The sequence below is a fragment of the Haemorhous mexicanus genome, chromosome 9, assembly GCF_027477595.1.
Source record: "Haemorhous mexicanus isolate bHaeMex1 chromosome 9, bHaeMex1.pri, whole genome shotgun sequence".
Taxonomy (NCBI): Eukaryota; Metazoa; Chordata; class Aves; order Passeriformes; family Fringillidae; genus Haemorhous; species Haemorhous mexicanus.
This window is the reverse complement of record NC_082349.1, coordinates 8,716,717-8,741,906: the sequence shown is the minus strand read 5'-3', so window position 1 is coordinate 8,741,906 and position 25,190 is coordinate 8,716,717. Positions and strand designations below refer to the sequence as shown.

The following is a 25,190-nucleotide window of genomic DNA, read 5'->3' as shown; positions in this document are numbered from 1 at the left end:
GCTGCCAGCCCAGCGCCCACGTGCCCGCCCCGCCCCGCCCGGGACCCGGAAGCACTTTCCCTCCGCGGGGACAGAGCGGCGGCAGCGGTGCCACAGTCACAGCTCCGGTCACCGTCCTGGCCTCGGCCCCGCCACTCCCCGTTCGCCCTTCGGCCGCCCCACGGCCGCCGCCCCGCCGCCGCTGTCCTGCTGCTGCAACGCCGCCGCCTCCTTCTCCTCATGAAGCCCGTCGTCGTCTTCGTCCTCGGCGGGCCCGGGGCGGGCAAGGGGACGCAGTGCGCTCGTATCGTGGAGGTGAGGTGCAGGGGGTGCGGGACTGCGCGGCCTGGCGACCCGCGGCGCCCCGGCCGCGGGGGGGCCTGGGAGTTGTAGGATCCCCCTGTGGGGTCCGGGACCCTCTTTGGGGTGGTTGCCTGGGGGTCATGTCCCACAGACGGGGGAGACGGGACCCCCATCTGCCTTTCAGTCTAGTCTCTTGTCGAGTCTCCATTCCTCGCTTCTTCGAGGTGATTAATGTAAATAACTGACCCACATCTCCCCCTTAGTGGGTGAAGTGGTGGGGCAGCCCCCACTCCAGCCCCTCCGTTCCCCTTCCAGCCCTGTCAGGCCGCCAAGCCTTTTCCCTTCTCCTGCCTTTTTCCTCAGCCCCGCGGGATCACACTCTACTGGTGGGTCTGCCTGCGGCGGCGTCCACCCTGGGGACACCACTGGGGTTTTTGCATCCACTTTGGGGACAGCCGCTGGTGGTCTGGAGGCTGCTCTGGTTTCGACCGGGAGCACGGATTGCCGGCTGTGCCTTGGCCGAGGGGCAGCACAGCGGCCCGGCAGAGTTGCCGGCTGCCCGGGCGGTGCTGCCTTGTCGGGCCAGTCCCGCAGCCCATCCCGAGTGGGTGGCTCCGTACACGTCTGCACGGCCACGTCGGTGGCGGCGGGGCTGCCACCCGGATGCTCTGGCAGCCGGAGCTGCGGAGAGGAGGTGAGGTGTCTGATAGCCATTGGGGATACGTGTGCTTCAAATGGATCAAGGTCCGTGTCTCCTGAGGCCTGTCCCATAAGTGTTACAGCTGGTACAGCAGACATTGCAGGGTGTTGGCTTTTTTACCCAGTGCCATCTCAGTAAGTTGTGGAAGTAATATGTTAAAAATAGAAGAATTTTTTTTTCTGTGACACAATATGTTAGAGGTCAAAGGATATCCTGATCCCATAGATCGTTCATCTTGTTCCTTCTTTTTATAGAGCCTAAGACTGACAGTATAATTTGACTAACCTTTCAAATTTTCAGTTTTCCAAATATGTTTTTTCCAGCCTTTTGAGACAACAAATATGTAAGAAAGAACGGTGGATGATGCATGGTATAGTAGTGTCCTTTTAAACACCAAAAACCGCAGGGATAATTACAGTGTATCCAGGTGGATAATTACGGAAGTAGTTAGGGTTGAATGCTTCCAAACATGTGTGTATGTTGGATTTGAAACAGCTCTTTTATCTTTTTTTTTCTTTTTTTTTTTTTAACTGAGCAGTTGTATGTACTTATTAAAAGTCATATAGGATCAAAGCTTATGCATACCCTCATTGAAAGATATGGCTAAGAACTGTGGTGATGCCCATGTTCTTGAATCTGTTGGTGGGAAAGAACCCCAGAACTCCTGGAACAGCCACGTTGTGTGTGTCCTCTGTTCTGGTGGTGCCCTGGGAGTGCTGTTACAGTTTATCCATGCTGCTGCTACATCACAGACCTCGGAGTTGTATAACTAAGTTAAGTGAATTTGGTCCAGACTAAAAAATGCCGTTATGACTTTTGTTCTGAAGGATTTAAACCTCAAATTACAGACTTGCATTCAAACCAGCATATTCATTAAATTAAATTGTGGCATGGAAGGTTCACAGGGCTCATAAAGCCTTTTTGGTAAGGTCAAATTCAGCCCCTGGCACGTAGAAAACAAATGAGCTTAAACTATAGGGGAACCTTGTAGGCTGTCATTAATGGCTTTCAGCAAACCATTAGTGTAGCCTCAGGGCTGAAGTACCTTGTGTTTAGGAGGATAAATGCCTATGGCTGGATAGGCTGATATAATTGGATAAAGACCACTTTATTAGGAGGAGTTCAAATGAGCCATTGCTACTCAAATAGTACTTCCAGCTAGGAAGGAAAAAAGAAAAACCTTGCTTATGCAGTATTTATTTTCTTCTCTAAGCCTGGAAAGGGAAATCCAAATTCGAATAAATGCAAATTTCCTTTAAGTCTGCTAATCCTGTTCACTACATGGAAAGAAGTGTATTGAAGTCAGTGAGCTGACAGTAGAAAGCACTCAGACCTGTTGAATGCACAGGGACAACCTTCCTGCTGTCTCAGACACCTTCAAGAGAGTCACTGGCTAAACTGGGAGGCAGAGAGGATCTGAGGTAGTTTAAAGAACAGTTGGACTAATGCAAGAGTGCTGGAAAACTTCAGAAAAAGGGCACATGAACAGGAAACTGTGGGTGAAACACAGAAGAGGTACTGGAGAGCAGCAGATTTTCTAAGCACAAATCCTCACCATGGCCCCTGGCAGCCCCCAGAGAGCCCTGCTGCAGGCAAGTGAGCAGCCTGTGTGCAGTCAATGCTGCCTTTAGGTTGAAAGTGTATCTTTGTGTTTTAAACCCGGTTGGCAGTTTGCCACAGAGAAAAGGGGGCTGTAGCTGAGTAATAATAAACCTCATTCATCCTTGTTGTATATGGATGGAGTAATATTAGTTTACATTTGGAATGAATCTGACCCAGTATCTTACTGTAGAGCTTGAAGGTTGTGCTGAACAAAAAGTCAGTATGAGCTATAAATATGTCTTGGTTGCTATTCATACTGGAGATTTGGGACAGAGCACATCACATGTGGAAGAAGTCTCATTTGGCTGAGGTGAGCTCTTGTATGAATTTAGCATCAAACTATTTTTGTTAAATACCAGGGGTATCTGTGTTTTGTAGAGTAAAGGGGATATTATGTACTTAGTACCTGGGAACATTTCTCAAAGAAGTTTTGTAATTTTTCTGCAGACTGTGCTTTACATTCCCAAAAATGGGAGATGGGTATCCCATGTTGTAGGTGAAATATGTATTTGTTAAGTACTAGTGTAAATCATAACTGCTCAATATGTATGTGCTGGAATCCCTAAATGTGGAGAAGGCGTGTATGCATGCCAAATTTGGACACAAATGGAGAAATGATTTGAGGGAAGAAGACCTAATAAGAAGTGGAAATGGGTATTGACACAATGTAAGAAAGGGAACAGTGGATAGGTGATTAGGATTCTTTATCTCCACAGATAAGGTTGGATGAGACAGCTGAACCAGACTGGTTTTCTCCGATATGGAGGGAAGACTCGACTCCTGTGTGTTCCACAGACACAGAATTGTCAGGGAAATGCAAATGCAGCAGAACTGCTGCGTTCTGGAGCAGTTCCTCCTATTTAGAGAGGGATGAAGCAGAATTCCCTCTTAAGTTCTTATCCTCTCCCTTCCAGCTCTGCAGATTAACTCCTGAAACCTTCCACAGCTTTGTTAGGTGGAGCTTGCCATCATCTGGGACTGTTGCGTAGCTGTCATGTGAGGCAGAATATTTGAGCTATAGTTGAATGATGTAATTTGAATGCAGGTTCTTGCAATAACCTTCATGCTTTCCACAGTGTCTCTTCTGTGACTGTGAGATAATGAAATGTGCTTTATTGCTGACTTCTGAACTTTGCGTATAAAATCATTACGGTAAAGTAAAGGAAAGAAAATGCATTCAGCAAATCTGCACAAAATATACTTTCTTGTGCTTAAATTTTAAATCCTTATAACCTCTGCTTGAGATGTAAAGCTCTTTGGTTGGTGAGAAGAATAATAACCAAATCATTTGTCTTTATTCCAAGCAAGATTTGAGTTGTACTTTTTTGTCTGTTTGTTTTGGCAAGGTGATCTGTAGAGATTTGGACTATGCAAGGCATTGCTCTCTGTGTACCTAAAATATAATTCACCTCTACCACAGCCCTATCCTGTATGTTTGTGGTTAAATTTAAAATTAATTCCACAAAGTGGGATGCTAAGCCTTCTCGTTTTCATAAGAGCATAAGTTGATATCCAAATGGAAAAAGCTGTTAAGTTGCTTTGGGCTATATGATAAGGAGATTTCCTAGGGTGAAGGAAACAATGCAAAGAAGTATTCATTGTATCAGAAACCCTTCTCTGAAAGTAGCAGAGGATTTAGGTTTTGCTGTCATGTGTTAATTGTCTTCTAGAAGTCTGCTGAGATACAGTGTTAACTTCCTTCAAATAAAAACAGGTTTAAATTGTTTGCTTTAAACTCAGCTTCTGAAATCTCTTTAATGAATGTCATGTATTAGTATTTTACTTAGCCTTAAGTTCTCATAGTTGATTTTTAGAATATAAATTTATATTTCTGAACTTTGGGGCTTTTTTAAAAAAACTTGGTGAGTGTTTAAATCTACCCCTTGAAGATTTATCCCTGTACATTTCCATTTTGCAGAACACCAGGCATTAAACTGTGGACTTTCCTGAAGTCCAGCATACTAGGTGCCTTGTATTGAGCCAGTGCTCCTGAAGCACTGGGTGCTCTGTTTGCCCCCCTCTCCTTGGAGGCACTGTCAGTGGGATCTCCATTGTGTGTTTTGGTTTGATAATGTGGGGTAATGTTTGTTTGTATTTCCCAGAGACAAGAACATACTTCAAACTAAGAAAATGTCTTCAATTTTTAAATTGAAATAAGCAGATAGAAGGCTATTACTGCATTGTAGCCTGTACCCCAAAGGTTTAATTCCATGTGCTAGTAGGACAGACAAAAACTTTCTAGGCTAAAAACCCCCTGAAGGCTGCAGGCTTTGCACAGTTGTGTTTTTTATTTTTACTAGTTCTTGAATGGTGTCTGTAGCAAATTTTGCTTGTTTATTAAGGTTGCCCAAGATATGACAGGTCAGAACTAGGGCAATAAAAGTTTGTATTTTATTTGTTTAAATCTTAAGCCCTTTGACTTTCATTTTCAAACTAACAATGATAAGCCAAGATATGAGTCAAGGTCAGAGCAGTAATTTGTGTTTCTCTTGCTTCTTGGCTTCTGCCTCTTAAGGAAGTCTCAAGCTGTGTGTTTAGTGGGGAGATTTGTTGCAGGACCACCAGGGCTGAATCAGAAATAAACCCCGTGTCTCTCGGAAGGGGCTGTGGGAGGAGTCCCAGCGTCAGCTGCTGCTCCCCTCTGATCCTTCCTGACACCTCCGATCCTTCCTGACTGCCCGAGATTGCTGGGCACACTCCGCCTGGTTCCAGCCTGATGTGACTCATGGATTTCCATTTCTATGCATCTGTTTGTTGTATTTACTGAAAACAAAGCATGTTCTGTCTGCAGAGTGAAAGTTGCAAATCCCGGCTGGCAGAAGGAAGCTGGAAGGGCTGGAGGACAGGGGAGGGAAGGGCATCCCGGGGAGGCTGCAGTCTCGGGTTGGAATTTGGAGATGTGGAGCTCACAGCTTGTGGGTCCCAGTTTGTCCTGCTGTGACTGACCAGGCAGAGGCAAACAGCAAGTGGTTTTCTGATCTGTCCTATGCACTGCTGCTGTGATGGGATTTATGGAAACTTGAGCTTGCCTTTCTATTTCACTAGGATTTTTTTTTTAAATAATTTTTATATTTTATTTTTTTAAGCAAAAGAGGAGAATGTCTTGAGTAGTGTTGAAGATAACACTTTTTCATTTGCAGTTGATTTTTATAAGTTATATTTGGAGACCCATACTTCAAAAAAATGGTTTAAAAAATAGTGAGAACTTGTGTGATAAATAGATGTGGTGTTCACACTACTCTTGCCAGTTTTAGTCAAGGTGTTTGGGGCACAAATTTTTTTTTTATTTTAGATGAGAGGAAACCCTCAACAAGTGTCCTGAATTGGAGCAAATCATCAGAGCACCAGGAGCTTGCACTACTTGTATAGTAATGAGAACTTTTGTAATAGTAACTTACCAATTTAATCTTTTCTGCTTCTAGATCACACCAGTCTGACAGCATAGCAGAAAGCTTTATCTCTGAAATACATTTTGGATTAGTTAATTCTGTATTTTCCTTTTTCTTCTGTGTAATACCAAAATCTCTCCCGATTTTAAGTGCTTGGCATCCTAGTATTTGAAAATTTTTTTTGTACCTAATTTTTTTTCAAGTCATCCTTTCAGTCTGGCATTACATGCCTAGTAAGAGCTGCTTTTTCATGATTTGGCAGCCACAGTCCTGCTCCCTTTTTGATTGCGGAGGAGAACGCAGGAGTGGCAATGAGTCACACTCTGGGGATTGCATCAAGATGTGCTTGGCACTGCTCGGAAGTCCTGCTGCCACAAGGCAAACTTGTCCAGACCTGAGTGTTTGACCCATGTTTTGTGCTGTTACATCACAGTCTCTTCTGCGAGCCCTTGGCACTGCAATGATTTGCTGCAGCTCAGGACGCTTGCTGAGGGTTTCTATGACCTAAAATGAAAGAAAACTTTGTGCCCTGAATGTCTTGATTAAAACTGGCAAGGGTAGCATGAGCTCCACATCTCTGAAGCCTTCTGTGTGAGGAGCAGCAGCCAAGCCATTCTCCCCCCTTGTTTGCATTGTTTAAACCCACGTGTTTTCTTTGGCTCTTGGCTCAGCACAGTTCACAAATAGATGTTTTGCCCCTGAAGGAGAGGTTTGTTTTTCTTATTGCCTGGTTAAGCCATTCTGAGGGTTAGTCTTGAATATAATTTATTATTATCTCAAACAAGTCTATTTTTACAAAAGCACTTTAAAACACCTCTGTCTTCTGCTTTCCAGTTCAGCTGCTAAAAACTACTTTAGTTTGCTCTTGCAAAAGACGGAGAATTCCAAAAAAATTCTGACTCAATTTCGTTTTCATGCATGAAAAGGGAAATGCCAAGGAAAATTAAATGGTTTGGTAATCCTCTAAAACCTAAGGGATTATATTTTCCTCCTGTTTTCTTCTTTGTAGAAACCTGATGTTAAAAAAATATTCATTCTATAACTTTAGCAAGAAGAACTGCATGTTAATTTAGCATTCAGCAGAATAATGTTTCTTGCTTATAAGGAACAATTTATTCTGGTTTGTGACTTCTGTAGGTTATAAATATTTAGATTTGCAATTAGTTAGGCATATCCAAATGCAATGTACATTAAAGCAAGAGTACAGTGAGCTTACAGAGGATGTCTGTGAAGCTTTTCCTTCACACTTACTTACAGCAAAATCTTGCTTCTGTTTTTTGCCAACTGTGTACAGTTTTGGAGATTTAAGTAATTATATCCCTTCTTAAATTATGACTATGGCAGAACTAACTTTCCATGCTTTTGTGGGAGAAATTGGAAAGCAACTGAAATGTTTTAAAGTCACTTAATGGGTTGTGTAATATTTCTGTTGTACTTAGTTCAGTAGCCAAGTTTTAAATCCAAAGTTCACAGCCTCACCAAATGTGTAGTCACATTATTATGCTTCTCAGGCACCTTGTTTGAAATTTGCTTTGGATGTTGCTGCAGCCAAACTGATAACCCTGGAAGTTTTTGCTGCTGCTTTTGTTTTGTGTAAAAACTTTCAGATGAGAATGTACGTGTGTGCTGTGTTTTGGATGTATAACTTAGGTAATACCAAGGAGATGTATTTATTGCCTGTTTTGATGGACTTATATTTGGTCAAGGAGCATAGTGCACTTTGTTTGTTTTCTTGCAGTGTTAAATGAGCTGAGAAAATGATTATTTGTAACCACGCATTTCTCTTTGGTAGGATTGTATTTGTGTGCTTGCCCTAGGTATCTATTTACAATGATAAATGCCTGAGAAATTAATGTCTAATAAATACTTCCATCAGTACTTTTCATAAGTGGCTATTTTTGCTGTAGTTTGAGGTGAAAGAACAATGATGTGTGCTGTTTTCCTGCACAGTGCTATCATATTGATGGATCTGAATCTGGTCTCTCTGCTCTCTGTTTACTCTGTGTGCTATGACAGAGGGTGGAACCAGTGTAGCTATTGACCATCTTCTACCACGTCATCCTTAGAGAAGTCACTGCTTTTCCCCAAGGGCTGCTCTCCGTGGTCATCCCAGGGAAGGAGGTAGCAGGGTAGGAGGACTGTGCAACTGCTCTGTTATAGGTGATTTCACCAAGGTAGGGGAGGAATCTGGTGCCAGAACCACAACATAAACATAGGGATTTCTGACTTAGCCTGTGCTTGGGACATTCCTCCAGCTCCAAAGGACCTGCAATCACCCTATGTGTTTTCTTTCAGTAATTAAACAAAAATCTTGTCTTGTTTCCAAACATAACAAAATTGCTTTTGAAAATGGTACAGAAATACCTGACCAAAGCCCTGTTGAGCATTTTACCCAAGGATGTCCTCTTCTGGGCCCTCATCTCAAAAAGACATTAGGGTGCTGGAGTGTGTCCAGAGAAGGGTAATGGAGCTGGTGAAGGATCTGGAGAGTGAGTTCTGTGAGCAACAGCTGAGGGAGCTGGGGGGTTTTAGTCTGAAGAAAAGGAGGCTTAGGGAAAAGCTTGTCATTCACAACTCCCTGAAAGGAGTTTGTACTAAGATAAGAGTCAGCCTGCTCTCCCAGGCAGCCAGCAACAGGTCAAGAGGAAACGGTCTTAAGGTGCAGCAGGGGAGGTTCAGGTTGGACATCTGGAAGAATTTCTTCCCTGATATGGTTGTCAGACACTGGAACAGGGAGGTGGTGGAGTCACCATTCATGGAAGCGTTCAAGAAACCGACTGCATGTAGAACTTAAAGCTTTGGTGTAGTTGTCACTATGGTGTTTGGTCAAAGGCTGGACTTGATGATTTTGGAGGTCTTTTCCATCCTTAATGACTCTGATTCTTACTCTGTGTGTTGTGTGCAGAGTATGCTCTACTGTCGGATTGCACAGTGAAGATGGAACACATCTGTCGCTAGCAAGATGCTGTTCCCTGGGTTTTTCTGTTGCAATGCAAGGGTAAACAGGGCTGACACTGCTGGCTCATGCTGGGTTTGCACAAATGCTCTGACTGAAGGGAGCCTGTGTTTGCTTTGCCTGTTGCAGAAATATGGCTACACTCACCTTTCTGCCGGTGACCTTCTCCGGGATGAGCGGAAAAGGCCGGGCTCCCAGTATGGAGAACTCATTGAGAACTACATTAAGGAGGGGGAGATCGTGCCAGTTGAAATAACAATCAGCTTGCTGAAGAGGGTAAGGAAAAGGCTATTTCCTTGCAGGGTCACTCCTGCAGAGTAAGCAACAAAGCAGTGGCTGTGTTCTGGCAGAACTGCTTTTCCTCCAGTGTGAGCGGTGTGAATGGGCAGACACGGAGCTGCTTCTCTCAGCAATCACTTGTGATTCTTTCTGACTGCTGGAGAGCAGATGGCCTCTCATACCTGGGGATCTGTGAAAATGGGTTATTTTTATTTTCCTTTATTTTTTAGTAGCTCTAGAAAAAGCAGTGAAACTGTATTTCTTATTTCCCTGCACTAGCTTTTGGACCTCTTGGTCCATTCAGTCATATTTTATTGGAGGTCAGAGGCCTTAAAGGCACTAAGATTTGTAAGTTTGTCAAAATAGATACTCAGGTGAAGGAGAAGAGCACCTATTGATGTTCTTGTGAAAGGAAAAGCTCCAGCCTCTATTGGATGTCCATGAAAACAATGGGAGTATCTACTTTAAGTCAAAAAGAAGCTGCTGTTCATGGCACTAAATTTATCTGGGGCTTTTCCCTTCAAATTGACTTTAGATCAGGGGTGTTCTGATGTCTTATTGTGTAAAGACACTTCCCAGTATCTTGTAGAAAATAAGCTTTAAAGCTGGGATTTATTACAAGATTTGTTTGTTATGAGATTTTTGAGCTTTGTGAAATAATTGATTCAATTTGAACAATAGTTGTGTTGGTGCATCAGTGAATTAACCAGCACGCATTGAAAGTGAAACAAAAGCACATTTTGTAAATCTGCAATAATCCTAAAATAAATGCTTCTCAACTTACCATGTCAACATCTTGGGGGTAAATTAATAAGTAGATAAATCAGCATATGTGCAGGAGATTGTGAATTGAATTATCTTTTATCAGGCTATGGATCAAACAATGGCTGCCAATTCCCAGAAGAACAAGTTTTTGATTGATGGATTTCCCAGGAATGAAGATAATCTTCAAGGCTGGAATAAGACTATGGATGGAAAAGCGGATGTTTCCTTTGTTCTCTTCTTTGATTGTGACAATGAGGTAATGAAGTGTGTAATTCTGTAACTTCCTTTCTTGCAATATTGTGGGAATCATTCAAGAAGAACAATTAAACTCTGACAGGGAGAATGGACTAATGTAAGAGTAGAAGGAAAACTTGGCCTGGGTGTTTGAAGGCTTTTTTGCCAACTTGTTTTAGCAGATGAAAAGCTGCCTGTTTATTGAATTAGACAGCTAATGATGATTGGTGTAATCATATGTGAATAAACTATATTGAGGAAGTACTCCAGGCAACTGTATTCTTAAAGAAAATGTATCAAAACTTTAAATATATTTTACAAAATTATTTGGTTACTTTTCAGAAAATATTACTCTGTTTACTCTTAGCAATTTGTTGTTTAGTCCAAAATTACCTTGGCGCAATGTCTGCTTTAATTCTGAGTGCAGCAGCAATCTTTATTTTCATAGTTATGAACTGTGCTATAGGATAGTCAGTAATCAACATTTTATTCAGCAAGCCATTAAATTACAAGGGCATTTTGACAGTGATGCATTACATTCATTTAACAAGTGCTGTGATGTGCTGTCTTTTTAATTTGTCAGTGCCCTTGAACATAAAAACTGTTATGAGTATCCCAGCACCTTAAGCTGACTTTTTTCCTGTTACCCCTTTCCCCAACTTCCTGAGATTTTGGTCTTTTTTTTTTTTTTTAACTTATTTACAATCATTTTGTAATCTTAAAGAGCACATGAGGGATTACTATTTTTTTGTTAAAACCTTAAATAAGACTAAATTAATTTTTTCACTTAGTGGGGCGTTAATTTTGTGATTCCAGTTTTTTGCCAGATCTAAAAATACACAATGCTTAATGATCTTTACTATGATTGTACTGTGGAGGAAAAATAATTTTTAACCCTTGTCCTCTTGCATGAATTGGATAAATGTATTCATGGAGTGTACATGTGTCAGCTTTGCTTATTTAACTAAAGGTTTAAAAAACTTAGTTCATTGGGACGCTTCTAGCTAGGGTTGCTTCTTTATTTTTTACTTAGATTTTGAAGTCTTCATTCTAGCAATGTCAGGTAAGAACATTTTAACTGACAGTACCTTATTATTGTCAGTTTGCCTTACAAAATTCTTGAGAGAACATACAGTGACTTTCCTTTAGTGCAGACATATATTAATAGTCCCATTTGACAAGCTGCATTTCAGAAAGCCTGAACACATCCTTGAAAATCAGGTAATTCACTTTTTTAATGTCTCAGGTTGGGGATCCAGTCAAATCACAGAGCTTGGTGCTGCTTTTACTTCCTCTGACCCCAATCCCATTTTCATAAACTGGATTGTAAACCATCATCCTTCTCTAGAAGACACTGACTTCTCGTGTGACTTCTGGTTACATCCACCAGATCTGGGCTGTATTTTGTGTGCCAGGCCAATTTAGATTTCCAGGATTTTTGTTAGTTCCTGCTCTCGGGATGGCAGCTGGTGTTCATGGTTGCAGTCATCCTTCTGATGTGTTTTTGTAGATCTGTATTGGCCGTTGTCTTGAGAGAGGCAAGAGCAGCGGTAGGAGCGATGACAACCGGGAGAGCCTGGAGAAGAGGTACTGTCTTCAAAACTTTTCTGGTCCCTTCTCTTTATATTTATCTATGTAATGTGGATTTTTTCTCCCTGTGCTTTCTCTTAGAATTCATACGTATCTGCAGTCTACTAAGCCTATCATAGATTTGTATGAGAGAATGGGAAAAGTCAGAAAAGTGGATGCCTCTAAATCTGTTGATGAAGTAAGTATATATGCCAAAATATGGGGATGGCAGGGTGGCAGGGTGCATATTTTTGGCATTCTTCTGAGATGTGTGTGTGTGTGATTAGCTTGCTAATTAAGCACTGATGTATATACTCAGGGATGTTGTGGAGCTCTTGATTTGACTCTTGAAGGACTGAGTAAGATGTGAATAACTTGAGGAAGTTGATCTGTTCTGCTTGAGTGTGAGCTGGACTAAACACATTTCCAGTGTTTCTGTGTTTAACAGGGTCTTGCCTTTTACATTTTCATGAGCTTTTGTTCTTCTCAAGTAGTGTTGCTCTTCTGTCTGCTTCCCAAAATTGATGCCAGTCTCACTGTTAAAGAATTACTGTGAATGTTCTAAAAAACCCTATATATTTTTGAAAGTACTGTCAAATACTGTTTAAGTTGGTTTAACTTGGAGTAACTGTTTGATGAATGCTTGATAAAATTCTTCTTTGTTTTTAGGTTTTTGAAAATGTTGTACAAATTTTCGACAAAGAAGGCTAATTCCCAGCTTGAAACTCCATTTAAACTTGTGCTTGAATCTTGCTTGAATAGCTGCTACTGCAGTCCACTCTTTGTAATTATTTTAAAAGATTTTTTTATTTTTTTTCACATATCTAATGATGATTGGTAAAACAGTTGATTAGAAATGGATCTGTTTTTTAAATAGGAAATCATTTCTTGTGGCTATAGTATACAAGTTTCCGGGTTCTCCATTAGTGCAAGTTCAGTTACTCACATGGCAGAAACACAGTTAATACATCTTTCTGAACAAACTGTTTATTCTGTCACAGTTCTGTGCCTGTCATGGACACTCCTTCTTCTTCCTTATTGCTGTACACCTACTTTCTTTTTAAAGATCAACTGAACAGCATTAATCAATGAAGGACCCATGTACCTTGGGTTTTTTTTGGATGCTTGGACCAAATTTAGCGGTTTTTTTTTTTTTATTTGAAGTATAACTTTGCCCAAAATTCCCTTATATCCTCAGACCTGAATTTTCTAAGTCAATCTACAGTTAGTGTGAGAATCTGTTTTAGCAGTTGCCAAGAAACTATGAAATATGCTTTTCAGGAAATACAAACGACTTTTTGGAAAGTGGTGCTTCCTTATGACTCTGGATGTAAACTGTCTTGCAAGTTTTTGGATGACATGGCCCTGGATTTTTCCTTGTTTTCATTTGCAAAAGATTAAGAAAGTCAGTTTAGTATTTCAATACTCATTTATCTTAAATGATAGTTATGTTCTTAACTACAGCATAGTCTTCACAAGATGGCAAAGTTCTTAAAAAGTGTACAGTAGGCAAAATCTGACAGTTGTGTCTTTTGTAACAAGTGGAAGGGTTTTTCTTTATTATTATTGAAATACTGTGTTACCAAATGCTTTAAGGTTTGTTACCTGGGGAAATATTTTTATGGTTAAACTAGTAAATATGTTTCCCTAAAAATGTGTAATTTTAATAGCTGTTTGTTTGAGAAGTTTGTAAGTTATTGCACTTTTGTAACAATGTGGTCAGCTGAGGGGAAGATAATTGCAGAAAAAAGTTTCATTCCCTGAAACAGTCCTGCTTCCCCATGTTCTCTTGAATAAGCCAAGTGCAGTCAGCAGGAGGAGCTGGGAACTGGTTGAAACAACCTGGTTGAAATGTTTGCACAGATGTGATGCAATTTTGTCTTTTGTCTAAGCTTTCCTGTCCCCTATGTAGTATGGTCTGGAGGGGCCCAACCATGCATTCCTTTTGTGCCCTAAGCTTCCACTGATGGCATGAAGATGAGAGTGTTAACTGATTTTAGTGCTAGAGTGGTTGTTCCTGCATTAACTGACACTCTAATTGGTTTGTGACATGCTAATTACACAGAATTGCAATCTGGAAATCTTGATGCTCAGCTTTTCTTTATTCAAGACTCTCTATTTAGGAGAAGGTTTAAATTAATCTTAGTTTTTAATTAGAATCAGATGTGTTGGTCCTCATCTTGCAGTCAGATTTGTATTTTCAGGAATTCTCATCTCGCTGAGGTTGTTGAGGCTCCTGGACTGGGCAAGAGAAGGGTGCAGAACCAAGGGTAAACTGCAGTAGCTTTTCCAGTCTGGTAGGAGTTCAGGCAATGGACTGGCCACAAATTGCTGTTTACTACTGCTGAATATATGGACCATGACTGCTTTTGTGAGTGTGGGAGGCCAGTGCTCTCACTTTATGAATTTCTCATTTAAAAAAATAAAAGAAGAAAACCTGGGATTTAACTCTTCCTGTATAAGTATGCTGACATGGATAGGATCCAGCAGAACTGCATGTTTTAATATGAAGGTTAGAATCAGGGTTTTTAAAAAAATACTTCAAACTGAGCTCTTTAATCCAATTAGAGAGATTTCAGTAACTCTTGCTTCTAAGTTATGGTTTTTACAACTTCTGTTCAGAATTTTCTCTCATCATACATTTTTCTGTGTATTTAAGTGCTGAAACAAAAAAACAACCTCTGAAGCAAGTTTTAGAAAAACACCCAACAATCCTTTGGCAGTATTGAATTTGGAGTGGATTGTAATGTGTCTGTGCAAGGACTAGATTTTTTGTGATTTTATTTATTGAAGATGCCATTAAATGTGTTACCACTTCTTTCAAGATGGACTTATGATTGAAATAAAAATAAAAGTCAATATGCAAATGTGTTGTGTCCATTTAGCAGCAAAACTGTATAAAGAATTTGAGGAGATCCAATAAACTTTGTTCTGTGGCTTAATGAGTGCTTGCCTTACAGTTATCTGACATTAAGGATATTTTTCAAATATATCCATCTATATAAAGTAAGTATTCATTAGAGTTAAATACCTCACATGGCCACATGCACAGGTATGTGTATAAAAGTTGAGTTTTCACCATCAAAACTGAAGTCCTGAAGATCCTTTTAGGCACAGGAGAAGATCAAGCCATTGCCTGTGGCACTGATACCTTTTCTTGATTATACAGGTTTATCAAATGACTGTATTCATATGGTTTGTACAGTGATAATTCATTTGGCACATGTGTGAAAGAAAAGTGACTTGGAGGGGTGTAGGAAACACAAACCTGTTGTGCACCTGCTGTTGGAGACATTTTTGGCCTGGATTTCTCATGATTCCTTGTTCAATCAGCAGCTGATCCCCTGACTGCCATTCTGCTGGCTCTGCAGCACATGTGTACGTGCTATACTCCAGGCTGTTCTTAAAGGAGATTTGCACAGCATAATAGTCTCTAGAAAAGAAACTGAGTGGTTGCCAGGCTCATTTTAAAAGAACCCATTTTATGTAAAAGTCTGTTACAAAAGAGGTTGTTTTGTCAAGTGTAGCTTCCCATTAAACAACTTGTTGAACTTAAAATCATAGAATCGTTTGGGTTGGAAAAGACCTCTAAGGCAGATCATTCCTTCCAATTTGAAACTTTATACTGGAAAGATTTGCAGAGCTGGTCTGAGAGGGGTGGGGAAGAGCAGGGGATTTTTCAGTAGTGCTAAGTACCTTTCTGCTGGTAAATCTGCAGAAACTTTTGCTGAAACCTCACCCTGGAGTTGTAGCATCTCCTCGGGGATGGACTAAAAGGGGCAAAGCTGCCCATTGGATTTGCACCTTTCAGACAAAGATTTTGAGTTCAGTCTCCCACTTTGGGCAGAGGAGCAAGCAGAGAAGACTATAAACACACAATTGAGGACTGCCTCAGTGTAAGATATCCCCCACTAGAAACAATTTGTCCTTAATATGAAGAGCTGGCTCATGAGGGAGTTCCAAGGTCTTGTGGAAAATTCTGTCTTACAACAGTGGGGACATGTGTGTGCTGCTGCCCAGGCTGAGCTGGGGAGAAGGGGAGAGTTAAATGGAAAAACCACACGGTTCAGAGCGGAGCTGCCAGCTGTCGTTACCGGCTGGCAGTTCCTGGCTGCCAGCATTTAGGAAAGTTGCAGCTTAGGGGGTTACTTTGCTCCTCTGGTGTGAGCTTCAGGACCAGTTTGGTCCCTGTTGTGGCACAGGTGTCTCTGAAGGCTATGATCTGTGCCAGCTCTGCTGGCCTTCTGCTCTTGGGGGGCAACAGTTGGCTTCTTGGCACAAGCAGGTTATTTCTTCAAGCCGTGGTGCAGCTGGACATGGAGACCCAGGGCCGTGCCATTGCCACAGTCCAAACATCCCAGGATTAATGAAAACTGCGAGACAATGTGAAGAGGATTTGCCTGATCAGGTAACAAAGGAGACAAAACATTAGATAATATAAAAATATTAATGCAGGGTTTCGTGTAGCAGCAATGTGCATGCTCTTGTGATCTGCAGACCTTTAAAAGCCTTCCAGTGGAGATAGGGGAGCACGGAAGAATTTAATCTTGCATCTCTGCTATTTTTCATGGATTGCTTAATTTAAGATGGGTTTCAGCCTGTGTATTTGTAGAGTATTTCTGTTAGTAACAATAGGTGTCTTTATTGAGTCTTCTAATCTCCTCAGCTGAGGTATGTTCTATCCTCTTTGCTTTCTGCCTTTTAATGCCTTTTCCTTACCTTCCTGAATTGCAGATGCTCTTCAGGATAGGGGGTGCTTTTGCCAATCTCTATGTGCTAGCTGAATAAAGAAAACCTTTAAACCTTCCTCATGTCCCTGTTTCTGACATGAACTTGGTACATAAGCTGCTACAAAACCAACCTAAAGCACATTGTTTTTTGGTTTTTTTTCCCAGCTACAGGAAATCTCTGTGTAGTACCTCTGCTCTTTTCTCCTGTGTGAGTCAGATCAGCTGTGTCTGCCTTGCTTCAGCACAGTGCTTAGCAGCAGCTGCATGAGAAAACCTCCTCAACCACTAGATGTTAAACCAGCAATGATGAGTGCATCAGTGGAGGCAAGTGAGATTGTTGAAGAGGGGAGAGAAGATGCTTAGAGAAGCTCAGTCAATTCTGCTTCACTTGTAAGACTTCAGCTTTAGATAAATACCTGTTCTACAGGGCAGCAGTGCTTGTGGGGTCCTGCTATTTCATGATTGTGCTGTATAGAAATTCATGCAAAAGCACTCCCTGCCTACAAGTTCCTCATCCCTCCTTGTTGAGCCTGATACCTTTAATGCCAGGGGTTGTGGAGACAGGAATTTTACTTCAGGATAGCACTGTAGAAACTAAAGTAGGCAGGATGAAAGCAACATGAGCCTTGCATGTGAGGTGGGAGATGCACAGTGTATTTCACTGTGGGCAGCAGTGCCAGGCATTTTCATCATCCTGGCTTATAACTGCATTCCGACAGTGAAGCAGAAATTTTCTTTCCCCTCAAATGTTTGGCAGAAAGCTTGCTTTTGTCTAAAATGCTTCTTAAGCACTGTGTGAACCCTTCAGTCCTAAACCAAATGCCAGTTTGAGTAGTGCTTTTTCTAGCCAATTTACAAATAGGAGGGTTTGGTTAAGTTTCTTGTAATAACTGCTGCAGCGAGACAACTCTTGGAAAATACAAGGCACCATCCCAAAAGATATTATCTGCTTTACTCTGGAGGGCTTTTTTAGCACAATGCTGTTTCTGTGTGGTGAGAAATGGCACAGATTGCTGTGTGACTACCAAACTGGGATGGTACGTGAAAATGCTGTCTTGGACAACTTCTATTTAGTGCCAAGAGGTATAAAAAGAGATTTGGGGATAGAATTAGATCAAGTTTTAGGATTAGAGCATAATCTATGGTGGAGGTCTTCCGGACTATCAGGATCTATCAGGGTGTATGGAGGATGTAATATCTGGTGGTCCTCTCTCCTGGCTGAGCAGAGGGCAGCTCTTTAGGCTTCTGTTGAAGGCATTACTACTGTTGTCCTCTTCAACCAGAACCAGCTGAAGTTCCCAGCTGTGGTCACCAAGTATGCTGAGGTGTGTAGTATATTCTAAGCCAAATACCTCTGTTCTGTCTGAATACCCCCTCCAGCTTCATTTGCACGTGATGGAAATCATCAGGGAGAGGGAGGACTGGAACAGTTAAAGCTGCTGCTCCACCTCATGTTCCACACACAAATTTTTATGAGAGTGAGATACTTTCTGGGAGCTGTAGTGGCTTCCTTACTTCCATTTTCCCTTCCATGCTGGATGCACAGGAGCTCCCAAGGCACAGCTGTATCTCCATACCCCAAGAGGGGAGGTGGTAGCTGGGCCCTGGAAGAATTCTTTTGGGCAGAGAAGACAACAACAGCATGAAACATTCTGGATGAATTTTTCAAATGAAAGTATAATCAGGAACCACTTTTTTTGCTGGGTAATCAAAATGTCTGTGGAAAAGAAACAGGGGTGTTTTCACCATGTTCTTTCTAATTTAAAATTTTCTGTGGAAAGAAAGTGCATTTGACCACTTCCTTGCAACAGCAAGCACGGGGGTTTTAGGGCTGTTCCTGAAGCAAGCATTGCTTTTGGCTTACTATGTGTGACTCCTTGTGAAGCTTCCCTGGGCTCTTGGATGCTGCTCTTGCCAGCAAGAGCAGATTGCTTCCAGCAATAAACATCCCACAAAATTATGTATGTTCTTTAAGAGAAGTACCAAGATTTTCTGCTAATTGCAAAAATACATAATGGATGCTTTCAGCATCTGTTATTTATTCTCTAACCAGCTTTCATCCAAAAGTAACCTTTAAACAAACATTAAGATTGAGAAGTGTAACTGTTTCAATGTGTCACACATTTCTACTCCCTCCAGTTTAATGATGTCTGAAGCGTGTGCTGAGAGTTGACTTCTAGTAAGAGGCAGAAGTTGTTTATATCTCTAGCTCGGAGACGTTCACAACATGGAGAAGGTGGTTCTTGGTGCCAGAGATGATGGATGTCTCTGTGCCCTTTTTGGGAGCCAGAGCCCAGTGGAGGATTTTTCTCCCACGACAGTTGCTTCGATGCACCACAAGGAGGGGTGCAAGGCTCACTGAGAGCAGGATGCAGCTTGGAAGTGGCATTCGTGGGATGAGTAGTGTGCTGAAAGACCTGATTTTTAGTTTAAAAGCCTGACTATTTTAAACTGTGTAACTCAAAAAAAAAAAAAAAAACAAAAACCAAAAAACAAAAAAAACACCCACAAACAAAAAAAAAAACACCAGGAAAAACAAAAAATCCTTATAAAGAAATAGATTTTTGATTAGTTTTTTTGTTGCACTGAGATGGATATGCTATGTTGGTAAATTGACAACAGTCATTGCCATGCCTATTTTTTTTTTTTTTTAATAATTTTATTTAATTGCATCTAACGAGAACAACTGGATGGGGACAACTTAATTATTTTGGCTGTTCTGTGCAAGTACATTCGTGACAGCATGGACTAAAAGGTAACTTTCTCAGATAATCTTGGGTGAGAGTTTGCCACTAGTGAAGGAGTTTGATACCTGGAAACCATGGCAGAGAAGTATTTTTGGTGTCTCTCCATCCCAGAGTGCCTCAAAAGTGGGATGGCAAAGGGGACATGAAAAGTGAAGCTGCTGGGAAGAGTTGAGTGGTAAACACCTGATCCCCTTTCACAGGTGCATTGCATCTGATTCCCTTCCACAGGAAAATTTTAGAGAGAAAAGACAGTAGCAGCACAGTTAAAACCTTAATTGCTGTGTCTGTTCATAGATATTTTTTGTCAAAATCTTCTAGTCACCCTTCTTTCCTATTATTCCTTCCAAATGACTCTGGTGTAAAAGCATGGACTAGTTTTCTCTTCAGGCATGGCTGTGCAGATGCCACCTGAGTATCCTTCAGCAATAACAATCCCATGCTTTCCCAAAAGGACCTCAGGGTAGAGGAATGGGAAGAGACAGAATGGGGTTGGCATCTTGGCTGGTGCAGGACAGAAATGAGAAGTGTGGAGGTGCCAGCAGGGTTAGACTTTGTTTTGACAATACTTTGTGCTGGGGCATGGCCAGCAATTCTGACCGTGGGGCATGAGCAGGACTGGTACCAGCAGCCACCCCCGGGGAAGGCTCAGCATCTCTGCTGTTCCAGTGACATCTGTGTCTTGTGACACTCCCCAGATAGACAGCAGAGCAGCACTGCTGCCTGGGGGCTCAGCACTAAGGAGTTTGTAGCCCCTTTGCAGCAGATCTGTTCCTCTCTGCTCAGATGTGTTCCCATTTTCTGAGCAGCCTGTATTACAGACCGCGAGATCAATGAACAAAGAGACTCTCGAATTTGACAGAAGTACATCGCACATGTCTGGCAAAAAGAGAAATGGCCTTTGCAAGGAGCAGCTGCTCAAATTTGACCAAACTGGCTCCTAGCTCACCACAGTTAGCAGGACAAGGTCCCTTAAGAAGGGCAGGCTTACTGGGATTTAGGAGAATTCACTGCATCTCTTCAATTTGCCTCCCAAGCTAGTCCAGGTGTTTAAGCCAGGATGTTAATTCTGCTGTTTTTTCCAAAGGACTGAGAGGAGAGGGATTTTTCCCTGGGAAAATTTGCAATTTTTAGAGCACCTGCTGATACTGGTAGAGAAGTGCCTCAAGAACAATTTATCATAGTCGTGGGCAGAGTCTGAGAACCAAAACTAGCTTGGATGTCCTGTTGTCCTTGAAGGACGTGGTATCTGTCAGCAGTCATGTCCAGCCTACTGAAGCCCATCTGCACTGTGAAGTGAAAGAGGAGATAATTTTGTTTCAGAAGTCAAAAACATCTGTTAATGAAAAGGATAAGGCACTAGTGACATGAGCATGAATAATAAGAATCAAAAGTCTTAGCCTTAATTTCGAAAATTAGGGGAAAATAATGCATCCGTGAACTGGCACTGTGATAGAGACTGCTCTGGGGAAGGGAGATTTTTGGGTCTCTTTGAGAGAGCGGGTAGGTTTCTGCTGTCTGAGCAGGCACAGGGTCACCACAGCAGCGAATGAAGGTTGGAGGAGGCATATGAAGATCCTTAATTAGCTGGTTGTTATTTTTCCACTATGAGCAATTAATTAACTGGTGCCTTATCTAGGCTGCTGTTCCCCGAGCTGCACAGTCCCTTAACAATCCGAGCTCCGGGGGAAAGGGGCAGATGGGAGCCCCACAAACAGCAGAGAAGATGCTGACAGCGAGGAAAGGGGTAAGGTCTTTGGCAAACACCCACATGTGAGAGTCCTTAGCACAAACGCTGATGTGCTGCTAATTGCTCTAATTGGTTCCAGCAGCGATCCCAGCCCAGACGGGTGAGGACAGGCATTTACCAACCGGGCTCCTCCTGGTCCCCAGGAGTCAGCTGGAGCTGCGGACAGCACATCGCACACAGCGAAGGAAGAGCTGCTCCTGCAGCCCCAGCTCGGGGATTTTGGGCAAGGAGCAGAGGTGAGAGCTCTCGGTTTGGTTGTTACTGAATCCGTTTGCTCAGGGGAGAGGTGGCTGGGTCCTTTGGGCTGTGTGAGGGGAAGGTGCTGGGGTGGTTTTGACCAGTGCTAAGGAGCTTCCTTTCATAGAGAGTTACTGGGGGCGGGGTGGTCACTGGAGCCCAAAACCTCGGGATCCGTTAGGCAAAGATCCTTACCAAGCTCAGGTTTTTCCCATGCTCCCGGTTCCTTTTCCCCACCAGTAAATGCCCCAAAGCTCCCAAGTTGCTGAGGAGTTTGATGACTGAGGAGTTACTTAAGGGGAGGGACTTTGGTGCCCCGAAACCTTCGTGACTGGAAAGCCTGCCAGGCACTCAGGGAGCATGAAATCCAGTTAGAAATCATCTGAAGCTTGGTTTTGGGTTTTTGTCTTTTTAATTTTTTTTTGTCTTCTTCCTTTGTTTCCTTTTTTTTTTTTTTTTTTTTTGTTTGTTTCTTTCCAGTAACCACAAGGAGTAGGAAAGACGTTTTGCTTTTTTTTCTCTTTTTAAGTGGACTCAGATTTCTGTATCATCTCTTGGAGCTTTATTTAAAGGGAAAAAAATCCTACCCAACTCCCTCTGACTCCAGTATTGAAAGCTTTAAGGAAGCATGGCTAGCTCCATTCAGTGAGAAAACTTCCCTTGCTGTCTCTGTACTGCAGGCTTTAAATTTAAATGGAGAAAATGAGTAAAGGATAAGAAGTGAAAGAAATGCTGAAGGTTGAGTTAATCACACACCTGCAGCAAATCAGGGAGCCTTGCTTGCTGGAGGAGCTGCCCTGCACAAGTTTATCAGACCTGTGGCATGATTTGCCTGCTCTGCTCTGCCCACAGATCAGCAGCAGGATTGATGCTGAGAGGTTGGTCTTTTCTTGGCTGGTTTTAAGTCAGAGCCAGCTCTAAGTTATTAACTTACTCTTAATAAGTAAGTGAGCTGCATGAGTAAACCCTGACCCCTCCTCTGCAGGTGACAAATGTGAGACAGAAGGACCATGACCCACCAGCCCTGTTCTCTGCTTCATGTACAGCTGATGCCATTTTCCCTTTTCTGCTGCAGATCGATGTTTTTATCACCTGAAAGGCATAAGACAAATGGGAACTGTTTGTCCCAGTGCTGAGATGCTGCTGTGGACCTGCTGGCTGTGGCTGTGCCTGGCTGCAGTGACAGACCCTCTGCTCCCCAGCAAACTCCTGGTCTTGACCCTTTGTGCTCTTGTCTTGTGATGCTGGGAGCAGAGCAGGTGGGTTCTTTGTGTGCCTAAAACTGGGTGTGCATTAGAAGATGGCTGTGTCTAGGGGGTCAGTGCAAGGGAGGAATTCTGCTGCTGGCAGTCAGCCTGACCCTGCCTTGTGCAGGGTGGGGACAGGGCACCAGTGGAGTGCTGGGCTCTGTATTGCAGGTGTGAAACTCTGTCTGGGGGATGGGTTCACCAGGTGGGCATCCATGGGGACATGGGACCCCTGTCTGGGCTCTGCTGTTCCCATCCCCCCCCACAGACACTGGTTCCCAAAACCTGCTTATTTAGGGATGACATTTTTAGCATCCCACGAGGTCCTGGGGGTGAAGCCACCGCCAGCAGAGTCCAAAAGCCTTTCTGGAGGTAAATAGAGCCCTGAGCTCTCCTATTATTTTAAAGAAGCTGCCTCCCATGTGTGACCTTGGGTGTGTGTTGATGGGAGCCTGCTGCAAGGGTTTAATCTGAAACCAAATCCCCTCTCCCTCTGCCTTTCTCCCTGAAATGGGAGCTGTCATCATCCTGCTCAATCTTTTAAGTCAGCCTGAATGCTGCTTGTCTCTTTTTACTAAAAGGAAAGAGCCTGGGATGCTGCATGATGCTGTGGCTCTGTTTTAAGGTGTGCTGTCACTTGCTCTGTGGTATTTGCCTGGTCTCCTCTGCCTTGTGGCTCCAGTAAAGGTGCATTCCTGATGAAAGGGCTGCTTTAGTGAAAGTGAGGCTGATTGGGAGGGCTTGCAGGCCTGTGAACAGACCTGTTTTGGGGTCACTGTGGTCTCTTAGAGCTGTTGGTAGGGAGGGGAGGAATGACAGACACCCGGGGTGGCTGCAGGTCCACTCACACTCTGTGGGGGAGAGGAGCCCTGGGGTCACCCCACTCCCCATGGGTGAGAGCACGGCTCTGGGGTGGGTGAGGCAGGCAGAAGTTGGGGTCCTGCTGCTTCCTGATAGAGAACACAACCATGAAACTGCTTGAAATACCCATCAGGAGTAACAAAGGCACCAGCAGCTGCCAGGAAGCTTTTGGGGATGGACCAGCATTGGGATGTTCTCTGCTGAGGCCTGTCTGGAGAGCATTGGGCTGATTCAGTGGGGAGATGATAGACCCCAGGTGAAACATAATCCCTGTGACAGGGGTGAAGTAAGCTCTCACAGCAGGGACCTTTCCCTGCTGAGTGGGGTCTTTTCCCTTTTTGGCCCCAGACCACAGCCCACTTGACAGGGTCACCTTTAACTGTGTCAGTCAAAGGGCAGTGGAGAAAGGAAGGCAAACAGGAAGAGCTCAGGGGAAGGGCAAGTTTGAGTGACCTGAGGATGGGGTGGGGACACAAATCACTGGAGCGTGGGTGAAATGAATGGCTCCAGCACTGAAATTCTCAGTCTTTCAGTGAACACAAGGAGGGAAAAGCTGTCTGGCACCAGGACAATACCTGGTGACTTGTGTAGAGGAAGAGCTCTGGCACCGACCAATGCATGAGGCTGATGGGAAGTGATCTGGGCAGGTCATTCAGAAAATCTGGTTTGCTGGCCTGGGAAGGACCTAATCACCTTGGACTGATGTTATCTGGGAGGCTGTGCTGAGGAGGAGGCAGTGAAATGGGCAGGCAAGCAGGAGCCTCTGGCTCAAAGTCAAGCCTTGAGATCCCAGGGAGGGGTGATGCTGGTGGGAGAGGGGATTTGAGTCACCTGTGTGGGGAGGGATGCAAGGCATTGGAGGAGCTGGCTGGGCTGAGGCTGCTTTAAGCTGGCTCAACTTTATCTATGCCCTTTCTGATGCTGGGTGCAATAGTTTTCAGTTCTGTTTCTAAGCATGTTGCTTTAGTGCGGTTGGTAACTTGATTATCCCTCCCCCAAAAGGAAGTTTCATCAAAATGTGTCATTTTAAAGAAAAGTTTTAGTTTTTATCTGCATGCACACCTTTGAAACTAGAGGTTAACACACCATAGATCCTGTCAGGGAAAGGGTGAGGCTCTGGACATCACTTTGTCCCATCACAGGTCCCAAATCCTACAAGATCCCAAACTGTGGATTTCAGTAGGAGCTAGGCATCCAGCTCCTGATTAGTGGAGCTGAGGTGACTTCTCCAAAGATTCTGGGGCACAAAAGGTAAAAGCCTCCAAATATCCCAGCCAACATTAAAGCATCAAAGCATCTTGTCTCTCCTTACCCTGCATTAACAAGCAACAAACTCATGGTTCTTATTAGCACAAAACCTTGTTCATATTGGCTGCTTTAATACTGAAATTGGTGTCTTTCTAAGTTAATCACAAAAATGTCTTGGTTTATTATTATTTTCATTGACATTCTTATTTCCAGATGGCAACGTCATGAATAGGAGGGGCCTGCTGAATAAACAGCTATTGCCTTTCTTTGTGAAGAGATTATGTTTTGTTGTGCTTGCAAAAATGACTTCTGCTGCCATATGTTACCCTTTAAAAGCTAAAGAATAATAAATTAGCAAGAGCAAACATCTCAGATACAGTGCCCATTTGGAAGGAAAAATCAGGTTTGGTTGTGTGTGTCATTCAATTTATTTTATGTTAATTTGATCTTTTTCTTTTTTATTCTGTTGTAGCCTGATTAGTTCCACATGTTTTCCCCTAAGGATTGGACAGTAAAACTGCTTGTCTGAGTCATCAGCAAGATAAATAATTGGCAAATTCAAGGTCTCATCTCCTAAATCATTCCTCAGTTGCTCGT

General features: G+C 42.9%; 1 protein-coding gene across 1 annotated transcript; it reads left to right on the top strand.

The window, feature by feature from the left end:
* The first annotated feature begins 47 nt into the window (after positions 1–47).
* Positions 48–14,718, top strand: CMPK1 (cytidine/uridine monophosphate kinase 1). The gene is made up of 6 exons (XM_059853869.1): positions 48–294; positions 9,059–9,205; positions 10,077–10,229; positions 11,718–11,794; positions 11,879–11,975; positions 12,446–14,718. The coding sequence occupies exons 1-6, from the start codon at positions 220–222 to the stop codon at positions 12,485–12,487; spliced, it is 591 nt and encodes a 196-aa protein (XP_059709852.1). The 5' UTR covers positions 48–219; the 3' UTR covers positions 12,488–14,718.
* Positions 14,719–25,190: the final 10,472 nt, after the last annotated feature.